The 22,049-nt window shown below is 40.8% G+C and overlaps 1 protein-coding gene across 1 annotated transcript in view; it reads left to right on the top strand.

The window, feature by feature from the left end:
- Positions 1-22,049, top strand: part of LOC128832678 (uncharacterized) — an 87,285-nt gene that overhangs the window by 57,515 nt on the left and 7,721 nt on the right. The window contains exon 4 of the mRNA XM_054020233.1: positions 19,074-19,332. Coding sequence (XP_053876208.1) covers positions 19,074-19,332 — 259 coding nt within the window. The remainder of the gene's footprint in view (positions 1-19,073; positions 19,333-22,049) is intronic.

Here is a 22,049-nt window from a genome sequence, read left to right as displayed (position 1 = left end):
TCAATGAGAGGCATAATTAGACACTACTGGCTTTGTTGTTGTAATGTGTTTACTGGTGACAACCTAGTACGTGTTGCATCTAGGTCAAGTCAGGCCAATTTACCTTATTCCGTGCAATTATTATTTTGTAGCAATCCTATTCCCAGAAGCCCTCAAATGACTAAATCCAGTTATTCTGAACTCTAATCAAAGTTAATCTGATGACTGAAATGGTCTTTGTAGTGGTTGTCTTATAGCAAGCTGGTTAAAACTGAGACATAGAAGGGTTAAGCATCTTACCTGGGGAGACAATGTCACGTTGGCACAAGGCTGGCAGCAGGGCTGGCTCCAGGCACCAGCTTAACAAGCAGGTGCTTGGGGCGGCCAAGGGAGAGGGGTGGCACCTGCGGCAATTCGGGGGCAGCAGGTCCCTCACTCCCTCTAGGAGTGAAGGACCTGCCGCTGAACTGCCGCCGCCGATCGTGGCTTTTTTTTTTTTTTTTTTTTCTTGGGGCAGCAGAAATGCTGGAGCCGGCCCTGCCTGGCAGTAAGGAGACCAAGGTATGACACAGGATATGTCACTTAACCTCTCTATACTTTTGTTTCCACAGCTATAAATGAGGATACATATATGCCGAACTACATCATGTTTGGAAAGTGTTGTATCTAGTAAGTGCAAAGTATTTAGCCAGCCATTGGCAGACATGAGACTAGAACTCAGAACAGAGATGGTCAAAAAAGTGAGCATTTTTTGTGAAAAATTTGTCCGGTTTGTCTGAGACCGTGATATCCCCCAGCCTTTTTCTCTTCCCTCTGAGGAGGTTCTTCCTCTACCAGCTTCTTTAAAATTTAATGCGCATTTTTGAGTGAAAGTGGCCCATTACGTGCAAAAAATATCTAAATTGTGGAACATCTGTTACATGAAACTCTGATGGAGAAAAATATATTATTTTTTTTCAGAATTCATCCAATTTTGCAGAGTTTTTCAAACCATAATATAAGCAAATATTAATTGGGAGAAAAAATTGATGACTATTTTGCCCAGTTCTATTCTAAACATATAAGCCCAGATCGTCAGATGCAACAGACTTCCACTCGGTGCTGCTGAATTGGGAAGGGCTTGAAGTGAAAGGTGTCTTTTTGCTACTTCTGCACTGCCCCAGTGGCTATGGCTGCTAAGGGGATATATACTTCACTTTGGCTCAGCGTAATTTAGAGTGGCTCCAAGACCACAGTGCATCTGGGTTTTTTCAGTAGAACTGATCAAAAATCAGAATTTCTGTCTCCTGGGAAATCCTGGTATTTATTTACTACTTTTTTTATTCTGAATCATGACAAAATATCGAGCACTCTATAAACAAGAAGTTCTGAAAAATTTCAGTATGGAAATGAAAAGTTTCAAAACTTCTACTTGGACCTTTTTCAGCAAAATGAAATGTTGCAACATTCCTGAATCTGAAAATTTTGTCGCAGGTTGGTTCAACGTTAACAATGCATCTACTTGAGCAGCCAAATTACTTCATAGGAGTTGTGGTTTGGGTGCCTCATGGCCTCCTATGGGCCAGGCTTCCCAGCCAAACTGCATCTTCCATAATGCAACATGATTGTGGGGTTACTGTGATACACGGTAGCAGCTCAGTCAGCGGGGAGACTCTGGTGCATCATGGGAGATTAAGTTTGGCTACAAGTCTGACCCATAAGGGAGAACAACAGGGGTATAAGGCACCTGAATTCCAGTTTCTATGAGGTGTCACAGCAACTTAGGAGAAGGCATATTAATATCAAACTGGTCCAACACGTAATGTTTCATTTGAGTTGACTGACCCAAAATGAAATTATTTGGAAACTAAATATTTCATTTCAACTTAACCAATGGCACATTAATTTTTTTTGCAAAATTGATATCTTCCCATGGAAAATTTTGATTTTTTTTTTTTTTTTTGCAGAAACATTTTCTGTTTAAACATTTTGACAGGAAATTTCCAAGCCGCTCTATTTATCAGACAGCAGACCACATCTTTTCCTCCCCTGATACTTTTCTTACTCCTGTGTTAATAGACGGGTTGTGGCATAGAGCTAACTATGCCAGTTCCATGCCACCATCGGATTCCTCATGCCAGGTTACTATATAAGTGCTAAGTATCACTGTAGTAATCTTCTTATACTGTCATTTATACGTAGTAATAACAGGACTATGAAATTATCTGACCACTAATTCGTTTGATCTCAGCTATAGAAGTCAGTTGAAGTTTGCACAAATAATAGTGGAAGGCAGACATAGTGGGGGAACAAAGGTGACTTTTCTGAGGATATATCAGGGACTAAGGAAAGAAGATGATCTTCAGCCCATAAACCATTGTATTCTTTGGGAACTGGCTGGAATTAAAACTGTAGGTATACAGTACCTGGAATGCAAACATATATCAGCAAAGTAAGATTAATGCTCCATAATTAAGACGGTTACTGGAAGGCAAAAGAAAATTACTGGTCTTACTGAAGATCATGATTCAATTTGGTGGATGGAGTGAGCTTGTGTTACTGGAGAACATTTTTTCTTAAGAATCCTGTTAAGGATTATCCCTGTACCCAAATTGTTCCTATAAAGGGATGAGAGCTAGAATGTTCTAAAATCTTATCAAAGGAAGCTTCCTTTTAAATACACTTAGAAATAGAGAAATATCTCACTCTTCTTTTTTTATTTATTTATTTTTGGTCTTGCGGCCCTAAAGATAGAGAAATAACATTAAAATTCTTGTAGAGTATTGAAGCGTAAATTTTCACAAGATAGTTATAAAGAGTCCTTTACAAGGTTATATCAATTATGTTATCTCAAGTGGAGAATGATGACATTTCTTCTGAGTAGATTTATGACCAATGATGTTTTGGATTAGTCTGACCAGCAAGCTTTGTCTCAAACAGCTGTCACATGTCAATAGTAAGTTTGGGGGGTTTTGGCGGTAGGAGGTATTGAGGAAGATTGTGCATTTGCCAAAGCTGTAGGTATACAGTACCTGAAATGCAAACGTATATCAGCAAAGTAAGATTAACGCTCAATAATCACAGCAATATTTGTATCCATCTCTCATGTGCATATAGTGGAGATGTTGCTATTATCTGAAATTAAACCGAAGTCTAAGATGGTGTGACTGCCCTGATAGTGGATGAAGCATGGTTTGATAGATTTTTATGATAAGTCCCAGTCCAACCAGAATTTTAATAATGCACAAACACCTATTATGTATGTACTTGTACTCAATTTGAAATAAAATGTAATAGAGTAAATGATAAAAAGTCCGTTTAAATGGTCTACAGACAGCCTTGTGCCTTTACAGAATAAATTTTGTGTCCTCTCCCACCCTGTATAACATCAGAAACTTTCAGTTGCACTTATGCCACAAAACCCAAACAATGGGTATCTTAAATCTGTAATGTGTTCAGTAGACATTAATTTATCTTTTCCCATACCCAACCCCTTCAAGCTGTTGGGACACTTTCGTAGCCTGGTTTTCTTCAGGGCTTTAATTAGTACAGTTCTCCTTGCAAAGTGCTACACAAAAGAGAAATAAGGCAGAAATGTCTTGAGAGGGATTGGAGGTTAGCAGCACCTAGAGGTCTTCTCCCCCTCTGCTGGGGCTTTGACACTACCCCTGGCAGGGTGGATGTCCTGGACCTCCAATCCCTTGAATTGCTGTGAACTGGAAGAACATAACTATTTAAAGGATTGTGGGGAAGTCCTTCTAGAGCTGAGTGGTGCCAAAGGCCTCCACCTTCCCTTTCTGTTTCAGGTTCTGTGGCTTCAACTACACGGCTTAGAGCTGTTTCAACCATCTGGACAACCATAGGGAATTCTCTCCAAGGCTCCCAGACTGGTAATACTGATACATAGGTGCTGGCTCCTATGTTTCGTTTGGTGAACAATCCTCTTTATAACAGCCTGTAGTGAAGAGGCATGGCCTCCCTCCCTGACAGATGGGGAGAGACCCGCGACCGTCCCCTGGTGACCAGAGCTGTGACACCTGTGACCACCCTGCTGGAAGCAGAGGGGCGGGACAGGAACCAGAAATATAAAAGGCAGGCCCTCCAGCTCACTTAGAGGAGAGCTGCTGGAGGAGCAGGACATTTCCCCTTTCCTGCTGCTGGAGCTCAGGTCTGACAGAGGCTGCTACAGCGTCCGAGACCTGGAGGGACTGCTGGAACTACCAGGCACCGGGACACGGAGGAGCTGTTGGGGCTGCCACTAGCCATTTATCCTAGTGATGACCCCAGAACCCACGTACCCTCTGAATGGAAGTGTAGGAAGAAGCCCAGGGAAGCTGAATAGGATTTGGCTGCATTACTGACTGATGCATGTTGCGGCCGGATTCACTGCTGACTGGTGGCAGACCATTCCACCACTGTTCGGGCCCTGGCCTGGGACGCAGTGGAGTCAGGTGGGCCTGTGTTTCTCTACTACCCCACCCCTGGGGATGGCAGCCTCCCCACCTTTAGGCCAAGATGCCTGCACTGGTCTGTCGTCCACCCAAGCTAGGATGCCAGACAGTTTTGCTGTCTGCCCTGCAGAGAGCTTATCCCCCTAGAGTGCAGCCTGACTGCAGTCCAGAGCCATTAGCTGTTTGTTACCCATCCTGATTGAGGTCCTGGGGCCTATAGACTCAATGCTGTTCTGCTTGACTACAGACCAGTGACCAGAGCCATTAACTGTTGGCTGCCCCACCGTGGCAGAGGGTCGGGGCTCTCAGACTCAATTGCTGCCCGGCCCGGACTGCAGGCTTGGGCCTACTAACTGTCAGCTAATTCCTCCCTGAACTGGGTCGCTCCAGAGGCATTATAGTGAGGGGGTGTGCTCTCCCTCCCTGACAGATGTGGATAGAGATGTGACTACCTTAAACAGCCCTTAACATATCTGAAGACTGTATTATCAGGTTCCCCCCTCAGTATTCTCGTCTCAAGACTAAATATGCTCAGTTTTTTAACCTTTCCACATAGGTCAGGTTTTCTAAACCTTTTATCATTTTTTCTCTCTCTCCCCTCTGGACTGTCCAATTTGTCCACATCTTTCCTGAAGTGTAATACCCAGAATAGGACACAGGACTCCAGCTGAGGTCTCACTAGTGACGAGTAGAGCAAAAAATTACTTTCTGTTATGGAACACTTGGTGGAAAAGAGAGTGTGCACAACTGTCACTTGTGTCACATCAGCTTTTACATTGTGAATTATTTGGGCCAGGGATTGTGTCTTTTTACATATTTTTGTAAATGGTCTATCACATTTTTGTATTGAAAAACTATTTATTAATAATAATGAATCATAGATATGCTGCTTTACCAGTTCCAGTAAATGTTTGTGCTGATCCAACTTGTTGCGGATAGTTGTAATAGAAATTTGTAATGTCCCAATTTCAGAACTAATTACTTGTTGTGATTGCTGCCCCCAAGGCTCTTTCCAGGACCTCTGAAATATAAACTGTGGACTTAGATCCTCCTGGTTCCTGTAATGGGATTTGCTCAGCAGGTCCTTAGTGCTGCACAGAGTCCTCCTGTTGATTTCAATAGGACTTCACAAGGCTGGAATGGTCAAGTGCCTGTTTCCCTTTGCACGACCAGGGCCTTAGACTCTGCAAAACATACACGCTACTTTTCTGTGTCACTGTCCTGGTGCAGAAAGGAGTTAATCTTACAAGTCCTTGCAACAATCCTACATGGTCAGGACAGGTTGCTTTTATATGGAATAAAAACAGCATTGGAGCTTTCCAGATTCAGTTTTGCCAGAGGTGTAGGGATGGAATAAGGGATGGAATAGAGGAAGAGTGCAGCTACCCTCTGTTAGTGTCATGGGCTCTCGTGCGCACGCGGTTCTTTAACAGATATCACACTAGGGCTGAGCTCAGCAATTCTCTGTTCCTTGTTTTTTCATACTTTTAACTTGTAGCACTCTTCTGCGGTCCTTGTGGGGTGAGGGAGGGGGTCATTTTATGTCTTGGATTAAAGAGACACAGCAACCTGCTTCAACTCGCACTAGCTGCCATCTAGCAGCTCCCTGTCAATGGAGCTTGGAAGGAAATTGTTTGTTTTTTAACAAGGCTTGCGCTAAAAATAAATATATGAGGAAGTTTATTTTGAATAGTAATGGGCCTTAATGGAGCTGTTAAAGTAGAGCCTTAGAGCATAGGTGCCCCTTCATGTTACTCCTAGTTTCATGTATATAGATAAATGGGCTCACTTCTTGAAGTGTTCTTGTGCACACACCCAAATTTTTACATGTATACTCCATCCCTCCTTTCCTATGTGAAGCCGTTCCCACAGACACTGCAGCTAGGAGAAATGTCACAATACATTATTCCCTGAGGAGATGAAGCTTCTCAGTGGTTTGAAGGAGGGAAGGATCCCTAAGTCTCCCACAAGCAGGAGAGAACCATCTGCCACTCTTGCCTGGTAGGTCTGACCCTGCCACCCTGGTCTGATAGGTCAAACAGGATTTGAACATCCAGGGGCTTGTTTCACACCAAATGGTAACCTCTCTGCCTTGCAAAGGGGAACATCTCACACATCACACCATGAAAAGCTCTGGTCAGCTAATGTCTGAGAGGAGACTATGCTGTTTCTCCTCTTGATTTTTGTACTCAGTGGGATTGTAGTCAAGTGAGGAGGGAAGTATTTGATAAATGCAGTGGAGTTATTCTTTTGACTACTTTGATGGTCTTGATTTCCATGCTTTTCCCTTTTATCCCTGGTTCCTGTCTGCACACCTTCTTTTAATTTCACCCCATCCTTTCCCTTAGTAAAGGGCTAGTTTCTTTTTACTATATGATTCCTCTAAACAGAGATCATAAGACCTGTATATACATTCATTCACGGGGACACTAGGGTTATGTCTACAGTACACCTGGAAATGAGCCTCCCAGCCCAGGTCCACAGACGTGTTCACAGAGCTTGCGCTAGCTTGTTAAAAATAGCTGTGTAGATGTTGCTTGGATGCTGTGGCTCAAGCTTTCAAGCTGCACCGTCTACACAAGCTGCACCGTTCTTGACATGCTAGTGCAAACTCTGCTAGCACAAGTCCATGGACCTAGGCTGGGAGGCTCGCTCCCAGATGCAGTGTAGACATACCCTAGGTGGGAGGCACTGCACCTTAATGTGTATACTCCAGGAAGGATGAGCTAAAGGCTGAGACCTGGACCACAGGGCCACTTAGGAAGGAGGGGTAAGTGGACTCACCCACTCTAGTGTGCTGGGGGTGCTCCAGGATGGAGCTACATATACACTACATATGAATAGGAATACTAAATTCTTATGGACTTTATTTTTACATACTACAGAAATATACTGTATCATTCATTGCACATATATGTCCCTGTATAAAATCACTCAATGTTTATTAAACTTAATACAAGTGAACATTTCTTAAAGAAATGGAAATAAATTACTACCCTGTCTCTTTAAGCATTTGTGATTATATTATTGCATCATTGCACTCTGCCTTTGGCCTTTTAGACACCGGCCCCACATTGAAACAGCATGGACGACATCATTTTAAATAAGTGTTTTTACTTCTGAAGTGCTTGTGATTAAGGTCAAGTTTAACTAATATCCCTCATGAGTATAAGAGCCAATATAAGTTAGCCTTGAAAGGCTGTTTTTGTTCAGAGTCCTAATTCAGAGTCCTAAAATGCATTGCACTTGAAATATTGCTAAAGTGTTAAATATTTACAGTATGTTCTCCCCCAAAATTACGTCAGTTGCAATAGATGTGTGGCATGCCTCTCCTCTGCCCCTGCTTCCCCCTCCTCCCCCACAGCATTGCTCATTCGCTTATGGCTACCTGCACTTGTAACACAGCATAAATCCACAACACCCATAGCTCTGACACTTTGTTTTTTTAACCGTATTCAACACATGGATAGGTCCAGCCATTCAAGTTTATTATTACTTGTAATCAAGCTCTTTACAGAAAGGAAACTACAGGGACTCAAGCCACAAACACTTGCTGCCACCACTACGGACATTTGTATTGCACATAGTTGTTTTTTTTAATTATCTTAATTTTTCTTGGCAGTGGCCCCAGACTTTAAGACTCTCTGTCGTCCTTCTGAACCCCAGCCAGAATACATGCTACAGGAGCCAGGCCATAACCATTGAGACAGTAACTCAGAAATGTTAAGTTGTTTCATCAACATAGATCCTTCATGTGGATGCATAATTCTTTCCCATTTGCAATTATCTTCCTCAGCCCTCTGCTCCAACAGTTGGATCATGGAATATGCCCTGAAGTCATGACAGTATCAACCTTAATTTTTAATTTTCTTGCTCTTGTTGATTTTTGTTTCTTACTCTTAGATGTAGAGGGTTTCATGTGTGTTATACTTCCTGGGGGGATAGTTTCCCATCCATGTCTGTGTTTAACTCAACTTCCATTAATGTCAAATGGTGTCCTTATGCTTAAAAATGTCTAAACATTAGAGCTCCTTAAGGTACTCTGTGCACAGACAACTTTCTCTTTCCTCTGTTTGGGTGGATTTTGTTTTTGTTTGTTTGTTTGTTTTCTTTACATAGAAGTCAGTGTCAGGAAGAGCCTTTATTTTAATTTAATTTTATTGTATTACTCCAAACAAACTGGAGTGAAATCTTGATCCCATTGCAGTCAGCAGTAAAACTCCCACTGACTTCAGTGAGCCCAGGATTTTGCACTTGGCATCCCCAGGAATGATAGCAGCAGCAGGCCCTCACATCCAAATGCGTCTCCTTTGGGTAATGTTTCTACCTTCCCGCTCTTCAAGCAACAAATCAAATCATTACCAACTGTCTGTCGATGTTCTGATCCCTTTGAGGAAATGGCTGAGGGACAACAAAGCCATAAATTGAAAGGAAAAAAATCTCCTCTTGATCTCTGTATTATGCAGATAGAACAGATAAGCTGCAAACTAAAGCTCTCTCACTTGCTTTAACATATTCCCTGCTGCTCATGGACACATTTAGGGATACGCTGTGCATTCCACAGTATGATTTTTTTTTTCTGTATGGGAATGAGCCTTAGGTTCATCTTAAGTTGCTTTCTATGTCTATTTACAAATCTTTTAGGCAACTTTGGCCCCTCTGTGATGTCAGGGTCCTTGCATGGGCCTCTGACTCGTGAGCCATGTCTTCTACCATCCCACGCAACCCCATTGTACAATTGTATTAAAAAATGTGTCCATCTCTCACTCTCAAAACGAATTACATTGTTGGCCCACACAACTACCATTTGGAAAGTGTTACAGAACCTCACCCCTCTGAAACCTTCTTCTAATTTCCTGCCTGAATTTGTTCATGGCCAATTTATATCCACTTGTTCTTGTGCCAACATTGTCCTTTAGCTTAAATAGCTCTTCATGTTCCCAGGTATTTGCCCCTCCCGCTGATGTATATAGAGAGAGTTGGGCTGTCAAGCGATTAAAAAAAAATCACGATTAATCACACTGTTAAACAACAATAGAATACCATTTATTTAAATATTTTTGGATGTTTTCTACATTTTCAAATATATTTATTTCAATTACAACACAGAATACAAGGTGTACAATGCTCCCTTTACATTTATTTTTATTACAAATATTTGCACTGTAAAAACAAAATAAATAGTATATTTCAATTCACCTGTGGAAGTAGACACACCTAATACAAGTACTGTAGTGCAATCTCTTTATAATGAAAGTTGAACTTACAAATGTAGAATTATGTGCAAAAAATAACTGCATTTAATAAATAAAACAATGTAAAACTTTAGAACCTACAAGTCCACTCAGTCCTACTTCTTGTTCAGCAAATCACTCAGACAGACCAGTTTGATTATTATTTGCAGGAGATAATGCTGCCCACATTTTGTTTACGATGTCACCTGAAAGTGAGAACAAGCATTCGCATGGCATTGTTGTAGCTGGCATCTCAAGATATTTACATGCCAGATGCGCAAAAGATTCATATGTCCCTTTATGCTTCAACCACCATTCCAGAAGACATGTGTCCATGCTGATGATGGGTTCTGCTTGATAATGATCCAAAGCAGAGCAGACCGATGCATGTTCATTTTTATCCGCTCTAGTCAGATGCCACCAGCAGAAAGTTGATTTTCTTTTTTGGTGGTTCGGGTTCTGTAGTTTCTGCATTGGAGTGTTGCTCTTTTAAGACTTCTGAAAGCAAGCTCCACTCCTCGTCCCTCTCAGATTTTGGAAGGCACGTCATATTCTTAAACCTTGGGTTGAGTGCTATATCTGTCCTTAGAAATCTCACATTGGTACCTGCTTTGCGTTTTGTCAATCTGCTGTGAAAGTGTTCTTAAAACGAACATGTGCTGGGTCATCATCAGAGAAATATATAACAGAATGTGGGTAAAATAGAACAGGAGACATACAATTCTCTCCCAAGGAGTTCAGTCACAAATTTAATTAACGCATTATTTTTTTAACGAGCATCATCAGCATGGAAGCATGTCGTCTGGAATGGTGGCCAAAGCATGAAGGGGCATATGAATGTTTAGCATATCTGGCACGTAAATACCTTTAAATGCTGGCTACAAAAGTGCTATGCGAACACCTGTTCTCACTTTCAGGTGACATTGTAAATAAGAAGCAGTCAGCAGTATCTCCCATAAATGTAAACAAACTTGTTTGTCTTAGCAATTGGCTGAACAAGAAGTAGGACTGAGTGGACTTGTAGGCTCTGAAGTTTTACATTGTTTTGTTTTTGAATGCAGTTGGGTAGCAAAAAAAATCTACATTTGTAAGTTACACTTTCATGACACAGAGATTGCACTACAGTACTTGCATGAAGTGAATTGAAAAATACTATTTCTTTTGTTTATCATTTTTACAGTGCAAATATTTGTAATCAAAAATAATAATATAAAGTGAGCACTGTACACTTTGTATTCTGAGTTGTAATAGAAATCAATATATTTGAAAATGTAGAAAAACATCCAAAATATTTAATAAATTTCATTTGGTATTCTATTGTTTAACAATGCGATTAATTGTGATTAATGTTTTTAATCTCAGTTAATTTTTTGAGTTAATCGTGTGAGTTAACTGCGATTAATCGACAGCCCTAATAGAGAGCAATTATATCCCCCCTCATCCTTCTTTTTGCTAGAATAAACAAGCCAACCTTTTCTAATCTCCTTTTATAAGATAGAACAATCAGGGGGAAGGGAGAGCCTTTAGCTCATCGCTGCACCTTTTCTATTTAAATTTATCTTTCTTGAAGAGGAGGAAGATTTCCTGAGACTGGATGCTCAGGGAGCAGGATAGAGAGCAGGTGAAGGACTCTTAAACATCTATAGTACTGTAGATGCTTATAAACATTCAAGAGTTGGTTTGAAGTAATGGGAGTTCACAATTGTCATAACTATAAAGGGAAGGGTAACAGCTGTCCTGTATACAGTACTATAAAATCCCTCCTGGCCAGAGACTCCAAAATCCTTTTCCCTGTAAAGGGTTAAGAAGCTCAGGTAACCTGGCTGGCATCTGACCAAAGGACCAATAAGGGGACAAGATACTTTCAAATCTTGAGCGGGGGGGGGGAAGGGGGGAAGGCTTTTATTTGTGTTCTTTGTTTTGGGAGGGCGTTCGCTCTCGGGACTGAGAGGGACCAGACATCAATCCAGGATCTTCACATCTTTCTAAACAAGTCTCTCCTATTTCAAACTTGTAAGTAAATAGCCAGGCAAGGCGTCTTAGTTTTACTTTGTTTTCTCAACTTGTAAATGTACCTTTTACTAGAGTGTTTATCTTTGTTTGCTGTACTTTGAACCTAAGACTAGAGGGGAGTCCTCTGAGCTCTTTAAGTTTGATTACCCTGTAAAGTTATTTTCCATACTGATTTTACAGAGATGATTTTTACCTTTTTCTTTAATTAAAAACCTTCTTTTTAAGAACCTGATTGATTTTTTTCCCTTGTTTTAAGATCCAAGGGGTTTGGATCTGTATTCACCAGGGAATTGGTGAAAGTCTCTCAAGGCTACCCAGGGAAGGAAAGTAGCCTTGGGATGGTGGCAGCAGACCAGATCTAAGCTGGTAGTTAAGCTTAGAAGTTTTCATGCAGGCCCCTACATTTGTATCCTAAAGTTCAAAGTGGGGATACAGCCTTGACAACAATAAATAAAGAAAATAAACATAAATGTGACTTCTCAATATATTAATGCTGTATCAAGCACACAAAGGAAAATGTTAGCTGTGTGAGCTTATCCTTATACCATATTTTGATCTACAAAAATAGAAATTGCTGAAGAATGTAGTAAAAAGAACAGTGTGTGTGAATGATATATATATATATATATATAGAGAGAGAGAGAGAGAGAGAGAGAGAGAGATATACCTGGATAGATTTCCAGAATAGGACAGATCCTGTAGTCCTCAGTCAGACAAAAATCCCCATTGAGGGTCCACTCTGGTTCAATTCTGGCAGCTTCTAAAATATAGAACATTCTGAGCTCTACTGTGGGGCTCATAAACTATTAAAAATGATACTACCGTATTCCTGTACATTATCACACTCCCATTGATTTTGTAGGGTATGAGGGCACTCCCTAAAGGCTTAATGCAGCAGCCAATTAACCTTGACCTATTAGCAACATTTTGGAGCAAGCCTCCCAGCCTGAATGGAGAGATTTAGGCTAGCAGGGCTTGCGCTAGTGCTCTAAAAATAGTTATATAGACATTGCTGTGGAGATGTGGCTTGGGATGGCGCTCGGGCTCTGAAGCCACAACTTCAAACAACTATCTTTACAGCACTTTTGAGCACTAACGTGAGCCCTGCTAGCTTGTGTCTGTCGACCCCGGCTGGGACACTCTCTCAAAAATGCTGTAGACATACCCTTAGATGGAGCAGGGGAAATATAAAGGCAGCAAGGGGGAAGAGTGGAGGGAGAAATACCTGGGTATGAGCTGGAGCCCTGCCGACAGATCTGTATGTGGAAACTCTTGACTGTAGTTGCTGCCTTTGTTCTGCAATAGCTGTTTTTTTTTCTGCTTGGACTCTTTGTAAATTCTCATAAAGATGGCTCTGGGAAGAAGTGACCACAACTGACTGACTGACTTTTATTTTCTTGGGCAGGGAAATCTGTGCACCAGTCCACAGGGAGTTTTACCTTAGTAAAACCTGGTGGATCAGGTCCATAATTGGTTAGTTAGCTTTTTTTATTCAATATTATCAATGTTATCTATCATTTATTGCTGAGTGTTTCCCCTCATTTATTAACCCTTCTTCCTTCCTTTCCTTTATATCTTTACTCCCCTTTTTTTCTTGGTCCCTTCTCTCCTATTTTTTCATTCATTTTATATTTGTTTCCTTTTCTTCATATTTATCCCTTCTTTATTTTAGCTTTTCTGCCTTTATTTTCTTTTTTCATCTCTCTCTTTTTTCACATGTACGTATCTGATATCACCAGGAGGTCCCAGAGCTCACCTTGAACTAGAGAAATAGAAAAAGCTTGCTCATGCTATAAACAGAATGCTAATTTCAATTAATTGATGGAAATGCTTCTCCATGCCTTTAGGAAAGAAAGGTGTGCTACAGATGTAATATTTGCAATGAGGCAAAAGTTTGAAAGAACGATAAATGGAGGGCATAACTGCTATGTAGCATTTATTGATCTTGAGGGAGCTTATGACTTGGTTCCACAGGAGTTGGTGTTTGGAGTATTGAGATGGATGGGAGGGGGAATGCAAGAAGCAGGGAAGATAGAGGAGCTGAAGTGAGGGTCAAGAGCTAAGGTGGTAATGATACATGGAATTTCAGAGAGTTTTACAGTGATGGTGGGTTTGAGACAAGGCAACGTGCTGAGTCCATTTCTTATTGTTCTAGTTATGGAGTTCATTAGCAGGAGAACCAAGCTTGTGGAAAGGCAGAGAAAACTCATATATATTGCTGACAATCTGGCCATTTTGGCTTATAGCAAAGAGGAATTGGTAAATATGGGATCAGACTAGGCATCTGTGTTTGAAGATCATGATTTGAAGGTAAACACAAAGAAATCTGAAGTAGAGAAGGTGGAAGAAGAGCTGTTGATTGATATTTCAGGAGAGAAGCTGAAGCAAAAGAAAGAATTTGTGTACTTGGGAAATACACTTGGTGCCATGGGAGAGAGATCTGGAGAACTGAAAAGAAGAACCCAGTGTGCCTGGGCCTCAGTGAGAGCAGTTAAGTAACAAACTAAAAGGAAAAGTGTATGTTGCGTATGTTTGACCCTGCCTGGTTTGGAAACAGTGGGTCTTACGGAAATGGAAAAAAAGAAGAAACAGGCAGTAGAAAATAATATACTGAGGAGATTAGCAGGCAAGCAGAGGGTAGACAGGGTGCGCATGGAAGAAATTAGGGGAAAGATGAATTTAGCACTCTCAGGCTGGAGAACACATGTTTGAGGCAGGCTTAGAAATGTGATAAGAAAGGGTGAAGAACGACCATCAAACAAAGCATGGGAGGAAGAGAACAGCAGGAAAGGATGTGGAATACCTAGCATACAATGGAAATACTTTGTCAAGAGAACTTTGAAGAGAAAAGAACTGGAACTCCAAGACCTCGGAACCTGTGCTGTGGACTAGAAGAAGTGGCAAAGGATCGTGGGCACCTCCCACCCTTTGAAAACAGGACAAGGAGTCACAAAGTGAAGTGAAGGAAATGCTTTTCCTGTGAATAACTTCAGCCAAAGTAGTAAACATTAGGGGCTGTGATTATTTTGCTCTCAATTATACCAGTATCAGTCTGAAGTTAATACATTGGTATTAATGGCACTTCCCTGCTTTGACCCTTAGAGCAAAATCTGGTCCTATAATTCCATGAGAGACAAACATAAAAACAACCCTCCATAAGTAGGCTTGGCTGAACTCATTTTTTCTATATAATTTCAGTGGATAATATTGTTTTGTTTTTAACTTTTTATCAATTTTAAATTTTTACAGTTGCAGGAAATTATGGAGGGTCAGAGAATTATTTAATGACAGATGTTTAGATTCAAAAAGTTAAAGCTTTATAACACTAAAAACACAAATTGTCAAAATATACAAAATAAATATCCTTAAATCAAACTGTAAATTCTCAAGCAGCATATATCTTTCTTTGCCTTTCTATACATTTCAGTTATAGATGGAAACATTTTTTTCACCTGTATGTATGGTGAAATTGACATTTACTGATATTTATTGATAAAAATCTAATCCTTCCAAGTATATACACAATCCATATTTTGGTAAAATGTGCAAGATTTGAAACTTGCTGCAGTGACTTAAGTGGTTTCCTTGTTCATGGCATGCCATTTAAAATTAATGCTTTCATAATAGCATTAGGTCCAATGCTCCCTCTCGAGTTGCATGCTGAAGACATCTCTGTATTCTAGCACCCCCTACCTCTCGTAGATAGGGGAGGGGTGATTCAACAGCCTCTTCTTATGGACCAGGAAGGGGACACTTCTTGAGTGCTGGGATCTACATGGGGGAAGGTTATAATCTGAAAGAGGAGTAAATGGGGCAGGGCATAAAGTTGTGGAAAGGAGGCATAGAGTTCTTGAAGAGCTCATGGCAGAGAAATAATACAGTTCCAGGCGCCGTTATATTTCTGCAGCCCATCTCCATGGTGTGGCTCTCTTAAGGATCACCTCTATGTTGTGGGAATCTTGCTGGAGGGATCATCATTGACCTAGAGCCAGCAAAGAATCAAGGGCCCTCTACTGGGGTGGCCTGGACTTTCTGTTAAGATCCATTTAGGAATCTGAAGGAAATGGGGGGCCTGGCACCAGTGCAAGTGGGCAACAACCCTCCCTTCCCAATGGAAGGATCAGACGTGTCTCTCTGAGGTAAAATTTACATAGATGTCCTGCCCTTTTGCTCCCCCCTCCACCTCCCATGGATATTCCTGCAGGAGACAGGCCCTCTATTAATTTCAAATATAATATCACACCTCAAGCTACAAAGCCAAATGTTTTCCTCTCAATAATACTTGAATGTCATGAAGAAAACACTTCAAGCCAGAAATTGGAGAAACAACCTGTATTATCATGCAAGTATGGTTCAAATCATGTATTTATAATCATATGATGATTTCTCAGAGAAACTACAACAATGATCAGAGGCAAATTACCAAGTAAATGCTTTATGGACCATGGTAACATGATACAGGAGAGAGAGGAGAATAATTTGGGCATCCTCTCTTAATGCCTCAAAAACCAATAGCTGTCTTCATCTTCCACGGTCTTTCCTCAGGAATCTGTGGCTTAACACATCTGTCTGTTCTAGTCTATATAGGTTTCAGAGTAGCAGCCATGTTAGTCTGTATCCGCAAAAAGAACAGGAGTACTTGTGGCACCTTAGAGACTAACAAATTTATTAGAGCATAAGCTTTCGTGGACTACAGCCCACTTCTTTGGATGCATCCGAAGAAGTGGGCTGTAGTCCACGAAAGCTTATGCTCTAATAAATTTGTTAGTCTCTAAGGTGCCACAAGTACTCCTATTCTTCTTTTTGCTAGTCTATATAAGTTCTTATATCACACTCATTGCCATAGTATCTGAACACCTTCCAGTAGCATGTTAAGCAACATATCTAGTGTCTGACACGTTTGTACTCTTGTCCTCTCCCCAGGGGAAGAAACATGCAGTGGAGTGCTTTGTTTTGGAATTGTTTAAATAAATATAGCAAACAGTAATTTTTGTGTATGGACATAGAGTACAAGTTTAAAAAATGAACCTTATACATACAGCAGAAGGTGGTGAGGTTTGTGATGGCCCTTATTCCTGTGAGAGTTCATTCCAGAGGCATGGATCAGCACTTGAGAAAGCACTGTCTCCTGCACAGACGAATTTCACCCTTATTGCAGAGAGTTCAGTTTTGTCAGAGGAACGAAGTTGTCAAACACAGTCTTCATCCCAGAGCCTTAGTAATCTTTTAGATATCTGGAGCTCAGGCCATCTAAGTGTCTTAGGAATAAGGACAGAGACCAGAAACCAGACACTTGTTTAAAATAAGATCTTGTAATCATTGCCAAACAATGCTGTAAGAAGGAAATAAGAGAATTCATGTGCAAACAGAAGGTAGGAGATTCCTTCTACTTTAATGTAAGAAAAGGTGAGCTAATTTGTGCAGGGCTGATGCTGATTGAAATCCAGTCTATGGCCAGTAGACTGGAGAAACTGGTCTGTAGCAGTTCACTGAAATGAGGATATTACTGCTGCACTGCTTCTGAGGTCAATGTCAGTTTGCATTATCTACCCTGTAAGTATCACTCCTTCAACAAAGACTGAACCTGGCTAGATCAAATTGGACAGTTATATATTTTTTTAAATGAAAACGTATTTATTATTTATTATGCTCGCACCCAAACATTGGTGTTTGTTATATTTCAGTTAGTAAAGAGAGGGGGTTTTTAATGATAAATGTCAATATTTTGAATTTCCTACAATTAGGAGTTAAGAGTCTGATCCACAACCCATAAGTGCCAATATGAATCTTTCCGTTTACTTTAGTGGGTTTGGGATCAGAGCCTGAAACTGTACTGTGCTGCACCAACCTCAGCCTTCTTGTAGTGGTTGCATAGTTGCAATAGTTAAACTAGATTAAATGAGAGGTCTTAGTATGAGGAGAGATGATCAGACTGCTGGCCAGCTGAAATGGGAGAAGGCAATCTACTGGTCAAATTCATACTGCTCAATCCCATGATCTGTATTCGGCCAATTTCTAGCTCCATGTCAAGGAATGGCTGTTATTGATTCAAGGAGCCTTCTTCCTTTTGCCACTGGTCTCATCTTCTTTAACACATGATAAATACTGTCTCTAATAAAAATATCTGAAGCCTACTTGTCTTGGTGTGCTAAGACCAGCATTAGTAGATCAATGGTTCTTAATCGTTCCACACTGTGACCCCATGCTACAACAGAAGAAAGTTTCAATGCCTTTCCCCCCACCCCCCCCAACCGCTATCTACCCAAAAAGAAAAGGAGGGTGGCTGTGACCCCCTGGACCTTTTTGTGATACCCAGGCTGACAATACATGTAACAGAGAATGAGAATTAATGTTCCACAGTCGATTACACCAGACAATGATTTTCATAAATTTTCCCAATCACAAGTAAAAAGTCATGTAACTCCTGTTCTGCATCTGCTTTCAAGTCATGCTTACAGACACCATGAGAATAGGTCAAAAAACAAATCAATAAAAGTCTCATTATAAGGCAGGTAAGCCAGTGAAGTGAAAGGCAGATCAAAGATTTAATTGCTGCCTATTAAATATATTGGAGGGGAATATAAATGAGTTTTAGCAGAGCATGATAAGAGGATCTGGTTTTGTTCCAAATAAAATTGTTTTTTATCTATCAAATTGGCAAATACATAGTCAATTTCTTTCTGATTTTTCTGATATAGGATAACATCTAGATCTGCAATAGTTTTGAATAGTATTCAGATTTAATGAATACAACTTCTTAAATCTATTCCACTACTAATGTGCATCTACAATTTAGGTAGGCAAGCATTATTAGTTGGCCTTTGCAGAACTGCAGAGATTTTCAGAATCCTATGTATTTCCTTTCTAGCTGTGATTACAGAATTATGACATCTGGAATGACGTCAGATGTAAATACTTCAAATGAAAAAAATCAGAAATTGATTAGAAAATCAGACAGATCTACAAAATAGTTATATTTTGAAGGCCTCTGTCCCTCCCTGTTTGTTTTACATTACCGGACACTTAAAGAGATCTCACTTCCCACTGAATAATGTCAGTCTTGAATTTCTAATGATTAGAGAGTTGTGGTGGTTGCATTCAAAGGTGTAACAATTGGAAGTAACTTTGGCTTGCCTATTTTTTATGAAATTACACATGGATTTTAAAACTCAATCCTGTACCAGTGGAGCTACACAAATTTACATAGCTTACAATCTGATATATTTTTGTAGCAACTGACAATTCTGTATAGCTGAATGATCTTTGTTCTTTTACTCACCTGCATTTCTTTAGCTTTCATATTTTTTTTATTTTTAAAAGATCTATTTCCCACTGCAAAGAGCAACTGAAATGCCTAAAAGCACAAGAATTTCAAATTCACTTTTATTTCTAGTTCTGTTTTCTTTTATCCTTCTAGGATAAATACTTGAAGCCTTTGATCATTGATCCCGATAACCCAGAGAGGTACTCGCAAGTGCTTGTGGACCCCAACAAACTATACAATGTGGTGAAAAAAGCACGAGAGCAGAAATCCCACCAGGAAGTTAGCCTGTTGAATGGACTCATAGATCTCGTGTTCAGCACTCAGGAGCTAGCAGTAGCCCATGGGCTGGGGCTGAAAGGGAAGGATAAAGAAGAAAAGGCCCTCAACAGGGTAAAAGTATCAGCCTGTGAAGGTAAATATTATTTTTAAAAGGCCAAATGATTGATTTGATGTAGAAACGGGTCTTAACTAAAACAATGGAGCCTGAATACCCTACCACTGGGGGTAAGGAACTCCCATTCTTGGCTGGAGCTACTCCTGATTTATGCTGGTGCAAATGGAAGGAGAAGCAGGCCCACACTTTCTAACTGAAATGATCAATTTGTGTCTTCTGGCATGGCTAAAAGAGCACAGAATTGTTAATAAACAATGTAACTTCCCCTGAGCTGTGCAGATCTTGTTGAGTTGAATTTTCTAGCAATGATTTTCAGCTTTTTCTCACTCTTACTATCTTCTCCCCTTCTTCTTTCAGGGAACAGTCTCTCATTGCACACTCTTGCCTGGTCTACACTGGCCTTAATTTCTTAAAATTTTCCACTGTTTGCTACCGCCAGTTCAGCTCTCCGAATTGGAGCAACAGCATGAGTGCTAGTGTAGGGAAATGTTGGCTACCAGTGTGCTAACCACAAGGTCATCTAGACCTGCTCTGAGCTAGTTAGCACACAGCTCAGGGTCTTCAGATATTTTTATCCATGCAGGCGCAGAAGGCAGCTAAATGTTACCATCTGCTCTCTGGCACTGAGTTTGCTGTGGGACCCAGAAACCAGACACCTGTGTGGAATAAGTTCTTGTAATAAATCATTGCCAAACAATGTTGTAAGAAGTATGTGAGTAAATTCAAATGAGCAGAAGTAAAACTGGGATTACACACACAGGGCTGAGGCTGATGGACTTGGGAAATCATGCCTGTGGCCAGTAGACTGGAGAAACTGGTCTGTAGCGGTTCACAAAAGGGCTGATATTACTGCTGCACTGCCTCTGATGTCACTGTCAATTTGAACTAACTACCAGGCAAGCACCAATCATTCAACTGAGACCAAACCTTGGGTCAGGTCTAAACTGCATAGTTAACTTTTCCTAAACTGCTCCATTTTTCATTCGTGAATTTGTGTTCCTGCTTTGGTATGGCCATAACAATTCCTGCCACTTAATGTCCTCTCCACCCTTATTTATATACACATGCCTCATATCTGCAGTGTAACCGGGGTGAAAGTAACCTAAAGGATTTACCAGTACTCCGGAGTCCTGAGCAGGGAGCGTGGCCTCCACCGGAAGAGGCATGGCCTCAACTGGAAGAAGCAGGGCCTTTAACTTCCCAGGGCTCTTTAAATCAAGATTTAAAGGCCCCTGGGCTCCGACTGTGGCTGGGAGCCCTGGGGCCTTTAAATCACCTCCGGAGCTCCCAGCTGCAGAGGCGGCTGTGAGCCCCAGGGCTCAGGGGCGATTTAAAGGGCCCGGGACTCCCGCCGCTACCACAGCGGCACTCTAGGCCCTTTAAATCACCATGGGAGCCCTGCCGCGCTACCCCAGGGCTCTGGCAGCGGGGCTCAGGTGGCGCTTTAAAGGGCCCGGGCTCCAGCCGCTGCGGGGAGCCCCAGGCCCTTTAAATCATCAGCCAGTCTGGTCCGGCGCAGCATACTGGCTTTTGCCAGTACACCGTACCGGGCGGTACCGGCTTACTTTCACCTCTGAGGGTAACACATTTTCCAGAAGTAGAAGTTTCTTGTACAGCTTTTCTAGTGACATGCCTGAAATCCAAGCTTGCTTACTATGCAGAAGCCCATCCCTATTCAGGGCATCATGTAAGCATATGTTTAACTTTAAGCACATTGACTTCAGTGAGACTTAAGCATATGCTTCAAATTAAGTATTGATTTAGTTGCTAAATTCTCTTCTGAATCTTATCCATAGATAATACTGTACATTTAAGTCAATTACACTTCTACTTAGATTTTGTAAAAGTATGGTGAAACAAATTATTCGGTGTGACTTTCTGAGATTTTATTATTATTGTGTCTTATAAAATGTCTAGGACATTGATCAAATCAGTTATACATTTTAAACTATATGACCTTATTTCGCCTTTACATATGTAAATAGATTTTAATTGAAGCTCCTTCTTATAGCAAGCAGCAATAAATCTGAGTGGGAATACAACCAGAAACTGAAATAAAAATATAGAATTTTAATACAGCAGGTGATCCTGTTGCCCAGGATAGTAAGTGACTCAGGAGAGGAAGTCACTAACAGAGCAGTGAGTTTATTTAGAGCCAGTTTCCCTCTCTGTGGTGTTTGGTTTGGTTTGGAAGAGACTTGATACTGCCATAATTTAAGCTTCATTCCATAAACACAGCCTTGGCTTTCACTCTGCTTCACTCTTTCCTTACTTCACATTTTCCGGGCATTTCCTGCCAAGCTACGTTTACTCTTTTTCGTAGCAGATTACTGCCAGCTATCTCCTGGTTTCCCTCACACTAAGTCCCTTTAGGCACCATCACAGTTCTTTTGGGCGACTCTTCCCTTTGAACTGTGAAAGAGCAGCACAGAAACTCCCAAGTTCTGGGAACTGGTAGTCTGGCAGCACCTTGTTCATGTCATAAATCAGGCTGACAGATCACTAAATATTATTTGATATGGCCTGAATTGAAATGCATATTGACATTGGAAAAGCCCTTTTTCTTTTTATCCCTCAGAACTTTCACATGATTTTCTTTTCCTGTCCAAAGATGTGGCTGGTGAATTTTCATTGGTTGTAGAAAGTTGAAATGTTACTCTTCATTGTAAATTAATTTCTTTTATAATACTCTGTCTGCGTACACACAGTGGCTGATCAGAAAAGGGTTGTGTTCT

The sequence above is a fragment of the Malaclemys terrapin genome, chromosome 2 (genome assembly GCF_027887155.1).
Source record: "Malaclemys terrapin pileata isolate rMalTer1 chromosome 2, rMalTer1.hap1, whole genome shotgun sequence".
Lineage (NCBI taxonomy): Eukaryota > Metazoa > Chordata > Testudines > Emydidae > Malaclemys > Malaclemys terrapin.
This window is presented reverse-complemented; position numbering and strand designations above follow the sequence as displayed.